Source organism: Anthonomus grandis, chromosome 14 (assembly GCF_022605725.1).
Source record: "Anthonomus grandis grandis chromosome 14, icAntGran1.3, whole genome shotgun sequence".
Lineage (NCBI taxonomy): Eukaryota > Metazoa > Arthropoda > Insecta > Coleoptera > Curculionidae > Anthonomus > Anthonomus grandis.
In genome coordinates, this window is record NC_065559.1 from 3,255,007 (window position 1) to 3,264,192 (window position 9,186).

A 9,186-nucleotide genomic window follows, 5' to 3' on the forward strand; every position below is an offset into this window, starting at 1 on the left:
ATAATTCCTCTGAATAAAAACGGGTCTTAATCCTATTGGATTTTAAAAAATTGGAAGATAATAAATTAAACTTTCAAGTCCAAATATATGTGGTTTTAAGTAAGCAGTAGGCCGGATCAATTAGCCTTATTTAAAAAATAATTTATCAAAGTCATTGGAGCCTTGGCCTCGTCTTTCCCTAAAGCATAAATACACTGCGGGCGGGTTTTGGAATTAAAAACAAATCGAAACATTAGCAAGGAAAGACGTTTGTTCTTTTTTATGTGTGAATAAAATTAAGAAGTTCATATTCTTGAAATGCCTTATATAATAATAGTAAGAAATCAAACTTAAAGTTGTGTGTTTAAGAAAACAAGACTTTTTAAAAACTCACACTCTCACTTTGAATAATTCACAAAAAAAAAATTCCAATAATATTCCTGTAATATATTATATGTTTAGATAGATATTCTTTGCCAAGAACATATTCTTCAAAAATTCAAGGAATATTCGCGTTTTTAATAGAAGTATTAACATATATCTCCTATACAAAATATGTTCCAAATAAAAAAAATTAACTTTAATGGCCGTTAGTGGTGTACAAATCTGTTTATAAGCCCATTGGACTCATAAGCTAATAAAATGGCAATAAAACATTTTAAATACACTTTATGGGCCGTAAAGGACCTACTTAATTTTAAACACACCGTATCCTACGTTATTTGAATGTGTTTGTGTAGTATGGCAATAAAAAGTGAAAATATAAAACACTTCACATTTACGGAGCATCTTGCAATCTGGTTTTAGAAGTGAACACTCTAATAATAATAATAATACCATGGAATTTAGGTTAAAATGTTGTAAAAGATTATGTTATTAAAATTACACTACTATTTTTTTTAAATATAATGGTACATACGATATTTTTGAAAAATTAAATTCCTTAGATTTTTAGTTTTTTATGAAGTCTTTTTTCGACTCTTTCAAATAAAATTAAATTTTATATTCTTTATATTAAATTTTTCTCTGTTTTTTTATTGTTCTTGAGAAACGAGGCTTAAAAATTAGGTTTAAATTTTTTTTAAATAAAAAACTGGGTACCTACTTAGACTGAAATTTTATTTTTAATATAAAAATAATAGAAATATTCTGTTGTGAAATTACAGTACAAATATTTTAGGATTATTTAAATCACATTATTTTCCATATTCAAAACTATTTGCGTATTTTTCCCAGAACACTCGTTAATTAATAGCAATAAAATAATCGCTTTTTGACGAATGTGTGATTTCTCCTTTTTTTGAAAATTCAATTTCAGAAGTATTTAATGTAAAAAGGGGAGAACAAGGCGAGGTTGGATTTTTTTTATTTGAAATATAATGATTTTTTTTGATATTTTTATAAATATGATATTAATGAATGAAATTCCAAAAATAATACCATACAACATAATTAATTTTGAGTAGGGCATAAAAAAGGAAACAACTTTAATATATTATGTATTAAAAAACAAAAAGTATTAAAATATATTCCAATATGGCAACGATATTAGAAAAAAAATGAAAATTGCAGCCTTTTTTCTCAAAATAATACTAAACACACAAGAACAATATTATAAATATACATACATAATAAACAGAAGAATTTTTCGATCTAAACCTTTAAATCGAAATCAGGATTTGTATAAGCACATTTTTTTGATTTCGTATGAGCTGACATTAAATATGTAACAATTACAAAATACAAAAGTGAGAAACCACTCTAAAAATTTAATTTACCAAATTAAAGAAAACGAAGGCAAAAAGTGGTTTATAATATTAACTGGTAATATTCGTTTTCCATTGTAGTCTCCTGAGGATGACTTAATAAACGTCGACATACAAAATAAAAGAGTTTTAGTTTTATTAAACTTTAATCCAAAAATTTTCTCTCTTTTTTAATAAATTCTCCGTCGCAAAACACACTTGAGTATTTTATTTAATTTATAATAAGTTGAATTAATTATTACATTATAATTAGGTGAAATATTTTTTGAATTTATTTTTTAATTACTATGCAACGTCAGATTTTAATTAAAAAAAAAGCCCGTCGACATTTTTTTAAATATTTTAAACAGAAAAAATTACACTGAATTTGCGACAAAAAATGTTAAATTTCGTTTTTTTCGTAAACGATAAAATTAAAAAATGCAAAAACTTGGTTGTTTCAATTTTTCACATACATTTTGAGGTTATCTTAAAAACTTGTAAATATAAAAGTTGTAAATCTTTTTATTACCTATAAGTCCCATATCATCCGTAAATTATTTTTGTTATAATCTCTTCCTTTCCCAATGGGCTTAATTTTACTTTTTTTTTGTTTCAAAAACTAACTTGTGGTTTTTACAAAAATATTGAAAAATGTACATTTTTGTGGATATTTAATAGTCAATATTTCCAATAAAAAAGTAGATTCTTGACAATTCACTTTATTTTTTTTTAATTCGTTTTAATCCTATTGTTGGGAAAAATAATCTATTTTTAAAACCCACGAAATTGAGTCAAAAATATGATTTTTCTCAATTTTTAGCGTTTGCGTCTTATTAATTTTTTCCTTTAATATAATTTTTTTATTTTGTTATTTTTTTTTGAAAAAATCACGTTTCTAAACAAAAACATCAACAAAAAAAATTATATGTTTAATAAAGAATTCCAATAATTATTTCATAACTTCTAACAAAAATTAGGAATATTAGAATATTACATTGAGAATTATATTTCGTCCTCGTCTCGTAAATAAGAACACTATGTCAGGGAGACTTCTTATTTACTTCGACGAGGACTCATATAATTAAGATCGAACTTCACTTCAGGTAAGTTCGTTTGATCTAGTAATATTTGAATACATTAAGTTAACAAAATGTACTAAATGTTTATATCTGGATACTAGAGAGTATAACTGGTCCACCAAAAATCGAGGAATATTCTTTAAGGATTTCTTTAGATAATAGGAGATATTGCAAGATATTCCAAATTAAAAATTTTGGAATATTTACATCAAATAGGACAAACTAAGTTTCCATTAAGGATAAAACAGGTATCCTTATTAAGGATGTTAATTTCGTGTTAAAATTTATCATTTTTCAAGGATATTAATTGTCAATAGTGAACTTCTTAGAAAAACCATTAGTCTAGTTTTTCAAATAAAAAATTTAATAAACTTTCGGGGTTTATAAAGCGCATTTTTAAATTATTTAATTTTTCATTTTGTATACAAAAATTATAGGACTAAATATTTAGGATTCATTAAAAAAATTTTGTGCAAAAATATTGCGCAAAAAACAATCATAAAAAAATACACTAAAAATTCTAAATATCAAGCATCTTAAAAAGCGAAATTAAATATATAAATTAAATTTTTTAAACAACTCAAAAAAACTCTTAAAAACAAAGAAAATATTTCTGTTTTAGTGAGTGACATATTAATTCTCAAAAATTTCAGAAAAATGCTAAATGAATATCGTAAAGTTTGCAAATATTTTGTGGTTGTTAAAAATCCCATAAAAATACTGTAAAGCAAGATTTTCGTAATATTTTTAATAATTTATTGAGCATATGAATGCAATGTGCTTCTGCTATTTGGGCATTTTATTATCAAGTAAACAAAATGTACTATTGTATTAAATAGAAATATTAACATTTATTTAATTATGTATATTAGAAAGGAATATTCTTTTAAAAATTTTCTTAGTTAGTGAGAGATATTTCTATTAATAGCATATCTTATAAATAAAGTTTCTGTTAAGGATAAAATAGGTATCCTTATCGAGGATAATAATTTCGTGTCAAAGTTTGTCAAGGATGTCAATTGTCATTTCTGCCAAACCTAAAAAAATTCAAAAATACTCTATTTATGTCAAGGATAAAAAGAAAATTATTCATATGGAATATTTTTTGGATATTTAAAATTGTATATCAACGAAAAATTCTTTGTTTAATAAATAAAATTCGTTCACCAAATTCTGATTTAAGGAATATTCTTTTATGCCAATTGTCACTTGTGCGTTTTGGAATATTTTATTTTAGGAATATTTTTGATAATAATAGATTTTATATTTAATATATTATGTGTTTGATAAGTGGAATATTTTTGGAAATATTATTTTTTAGTTTACCTTGAATTATAAAGACGAAAACCAAAACTGCTAAGTTCCCCATGATGTTGATAACTTCTAAACCACTTAATCCAATTCAACACACTTTTATGATGACATTTTTATGAAATTCTCATGTCGCACTATAGTCAAGCAATCACTAAAATCCAACAAAAACTCCTAATTTAATATCTAGAGTACTTTATTTTCCAATACTTTTTATTCGATTTTATAAACAAAATTTTGGATTTTTATTGGAAATTGTATTTATTTTAAACTAAGATTTTTTTTCTTATTATATTACGTTTATGTAAAATATTTTGTCGATAAATTTTTAAATTATTATAATTTTTCTCTATGTGATTGATATGTTTTATTTTTTTAGTCTCATTTTAACTCTAGGTATTTTTTTACAGGATTATGTAGAGCTATTGGTATTCTTATTTAATTTATGGCATTTTTGTGGATATCTTAAAAAAAGTCAACGTTTGACTTTGTAAAAAGATTATTCCATCCGGTTTCTTAATTTTGATAAAATAAATGTTAAAATTTCATTTCATGTAATTCTTTCTTAGAGAAAATACGCGGTTTTTTTAATGTTCTTAAGATCATATTATATTGATTGATTTTTCTAGTATTTAGATTTTCTTCTTATATATTTTTTATAATATTAAATTTCTTATAAAATATTTTAAGTAGGTACTATTGCGATTTTTTGTTAAGAACTCACACTAAGGTAAAGATATTAATTAAAATAAAAACTTATAAGAAAATTTTAGCGTTTTTTGAGGTTTAGTAGAACCCTTAGATTTTTCAAAAACTTCTCGAAATTTTTTTCAAAAAGTCGTTTTTTTACTTTTTTAAATATAAATTATATATTTTCATTTTAAGATTTTTTTAGAAAAAACTTAAAATATTTGAAAAATAATTCCATTAATTATTTTATGATATTTTGCAAAAATTGGGATTAAGAGAATGTTGTATTTAAACTATTATTTTATATTTAAACTAAATTTTTTCAAATACAGTCAAATAAAAAATTTCACAAAAATTTAAAAAAAATTAATATTGCAAACATTTTATGGTTTTAAAAAATCCCATCAAACTATTGGAGAAAGAGATTTTTATAATTTCTTAAAAATTTATTAATATAAATTTTTATACAATTTTTTGTAATTATTTATTTCTGCATTTCAATGCAAATAAAACAAAAATTCTACTTATTGCAAAAATTTGATAAGTTTAGTTATATTTAAATTTTATGTATTGCAGACATAATGTAGATTTAATGCTTGTACAAAATGTAGATACTACGATACTAAATATAAATAATTAAGTTCATATTTGATTATTAGAAACGAATATTCTTAAAATATTAGAGAAAAAAATCTACCAAAAATCAAAGAATATTCTTTAAAACATTTCTTTAGTTAATAAAAAATATTCCGAGATATTCCATATTAAATCTGACGTTAATCTTGTCAAAATTTGTTATTTGTCAAGGATGTCAATTGTGATTTTTGTCAAAGCTAAAAACTCTATAATTGCAGAGTAATTAATTTATATTAATAAGGAAGCATTATTTATTTGGAATATTTCTGTAATATTTAAAACCATATATCGACGAAAAATTTCAGTCAAAGGTGCTTTGTTTATTGAATAAAACTTATTATTCGCCAGATTCTAACTAAAGGAATATTTTCTCATGTCAATTGCCTCTTTTGCAATAAAATATTTATTTGAAATATCTTTAGGCACTTTGCTATTATTCTTCGATTATCCTGGAATTTCTATGAATCCTTATAATGAAATATTTTTCTCATTTGAAATTTTACCTTGAATTATAAAAATGAAAACCAATACTGCTGACTTCCCCGTCATAATGCTGACTAGAACTTCTGACCACTTAATCCCTATTTAAAACAATTCTTAAACCACTGACACTTTTATGAAATTTCCATGCCGCACTATAGTTAACCGATCACTAAAATGCAACAAAAATATCAACATACAAATAAGTTTATCGGTTATAGTAAACTGACTTAAATCAAAACAATACTTTATCGGGTCACTAACAGTCAAAACAATCTGTTATTGATATGACGTTTTTTTTTTCTTTTGATTAAGTTAATCTAATGTCGCATAACCGTTGGAATGCCGATGCATGATCATTCATAAAAAAACCGGAAAAGTCCTTTTTTGTCTTAATTTTTTTATAATTCGTGGCAGTCTATAGATAGAATGACTTTTCGGAATTCTTATGGATTTCCTAGGCTCTTCTGTAGAAGTCATGGTTTAATTTTTTAACATTAAAATTTAAAGAATATTCTCACTTGTATAATTGGGATTTTTTACTATTTTATCGGAATTTTTGTTTTTTTTTGGATTTTCTTAGAAATATTATTTTTGAAGTAAAATTTCTCTTATTGTTTTTACTATTCTGGAAAAAACAGACTTATAATCGGAAGTAAAATATTATAAATAATCTTGCTGCATAATATCTTATTAATTTTCTGATATTTTTCACGGTTTTTTTAGACTAATTAGTATCCTAGTAAATTTTTTGATATTCCTATTAACTATAACTACTTTAAAAAATCAATATATTTTAAAATCTTAATTATTTTATTTTCCAATACACTTTATTGTAAGCAAAACATTCACGTTTTATCTAACGTGTGAACTATCTTGTTACTTGAGCGTTTTCAATTACAGGAATATCTCATTTTATTTAGCTAATAAGTATTTATTATTTATTGTATTAAACAGGGTGATTTTAAACCTATGCGCATAAACTTGGGAAATGATAGCTAATGAAAGAGATATCCATATTTTTTTTAATGAAAAACGTGTATTTTTTAACGTGTTTAATTTAAACTAATTTAAAGAAACTATTCGAAGTTGTTTCCATTATTTTCGGTACAGACTTGAGCTCGTCGAATCCATGAAGAGGTACATGCACGGGCCAAACCAGGCTGTAGGCGAATTGCGTCACTGGCAGCGTTTATGCGATGTCGTAGCTCTTGCTCAGTATCAACTTGGTTTACATACACCATTGTTTTCATATGACCCCACAAATAAAAGTCTAATGGATTAAGGGAAGGCGAGCGAGGGGGCCATCCATCGTCTGGGAAACACACGATCTAAATGTCGTGAAAAATGTGGTGGAGCACCATCATGAAGAAACCACATGTTCTGCCTAACGTTGAGATTCACATTTTCAAGGAGCACTGGTAAATTGTTGCGCAAAAATTCTAAATACCGAGCACCAGTCAAACGATTTTCCAGAATAAAAGGTCCGATGAGCATCCCGTTCAGAATTCCAGCCCATACATTTACAAAAAAACGTTGTTGAAAGTATGTTATGTATATAGTGTGTATGTATGTTATATGAATAGTCGAAACTCTACATTACTTTAATTATAATTTCCTCTATATTTTTAATGTTCTTGGGGAAAAAAACTAAAATTTTATAAATAATAAACTAAATGAATAAAGTAGCATTTTATTTTTTACATTTTAATCTGAAAAATAATAGGAATTTTCTGTTGTAAATCCGAAGTTCATAGGAATATTTAAAATACACTTTTTTCCTATGATTTTCATTCTAAATTATTTAAATGTTTGTTGTACATATAATATTTACTTTTTGGCGTTAAATGTGTGAACTTTCGTTTTTTTTTTTTGAAAATTTATAAATTCAAGTAGTAGCAATTTATTTTTATAAATTTTTTTGTTATTAGTTTTTTTCTAGATAATAATTTAGCTTTTTTTTAGAAAAAAAAATTATATGATTAGATTGACAGTATTTTTCACATTATTTTTTTTTAAAGTCAGTTTTTGACATTTTGAAATAAAATTGGAAATTAATAAATTAACAAAAAACTGGAACTAACAATAAAATGGAATTTTATTTTTTTTCTACAAGGGAATAACAATAATAAATGCCATTTTTTTATGATATTAGAAAAAATATTAAAAAAAAAATCCTAATGTTCTACAAAATGTACTATGATATTAAATATAAGTAATAAAATTTATATCTGAATATTCGTAAGGAATTTAATTATATTTTCGTGATATTTACGTTAATTAAGACAAATAAAGATAAAACAGATATGCGTATTAATGATAAGATGTTTTTGTAAAAATTTGTCTTACATATGTCAATTGTTATTTCTGTCAAAGTTAATAAATTCTAATTTTAGATCAGGGGAAAATTATTTTTAGCTTTTTTCAATAAAATATTTATTTCGAATATTTTAAATAGTTTGTTGATATTTTTCAGATTTTTAATTTTTTTTTAAATTTCACAAATAAAATTGCTCAAAAGTTTACCTTGAATTAAAAATGCAAAAATCAAAACCGCCGACTTCCCCGCCATAACGCCGTAAAATTCTGACTGATCACTTAATCCCAATTCAAAATAATTCAACACACTTAAACCACTGACACTTTTATGAAATTTCCATGTCGCACTATAGTTAACCGACCACAAAAATGCAACAAAAATCTCAAGCAACAAATACAAATAAATTCTTTTGATATGACGTTTTTTTTTTGTTATTTATTTAATCCAATGTCACATAATCGTTAAAATTCCGATGCATTATCATTCATGAAAAACCCCGAAAAAGTCAAAAGAAAAAGACGCGTCAACTCGCGTAATTTTCGATTCGCGTGCGTCAAAAAATGTCGTCGTCGTCGTCGTCGCACCGGCGTCACGACGTTACGAAACACACAAACTGCCGGCGTCGTCGAAGAATTTCCCTCCCACTCGCGACGTTCGTCCGAGCCACCTCGTCCGTTTTCGGGATAATTCGTGTAATGCCGCAACACCACTCTGCACCCTGATGCACTGCATGTTTCGCAATTAATAATTTAACGTTGTGCCTTTTAATTAGACAATCAAAAGCCGACTTAGGGACTGACTCATGTTTCGAGAACGTCCAGACGATTTTTCTGCTTTTTTTTTTAGAATTGAGTAACCAGCCGGCCAGCTGGGTCCGGTTCGAAGGACCGATGCGAAAACGATCATTTTATGGGGTGTAAGGGTTTTTTGTGTGAAGTGTTAA

General features: G+C 25.2%; 1 protein-coding gene across 2 annotated transcripts in view; it reads right to left on the reverse strand.

Moving 5' to 3' along the window:
- The window catches only part of LOC126744345 (uncharacterized), a 562,211-nt gene extending 553,379 nt beyond the window's left edge, over nucleotides 1–8,832 (reverse strand). Inside the window, exon 1 of one of the 2 annotated variants that reach the window (XM_050451722.1) lies at nucleotides 8,450–8,832. In XM_050451722.1, coding sequence (XP_050307679.1) covers nucleotides 8,450–8,495 — 46 coding nt within the window. In that variant the 5' untranslated portion in view covers nucleotides 8,496–8,832. Of the gene's footprint in view, nucleotides 1–5,946; nucleotides 6,070–8,449 lie in introns of those variants that run through there. The other variant, XM_050451723.1, reaches the window with a different exon arrangement.
- Nucleotides 8,833–9,186: the final 354 nt, after the last annotated feature.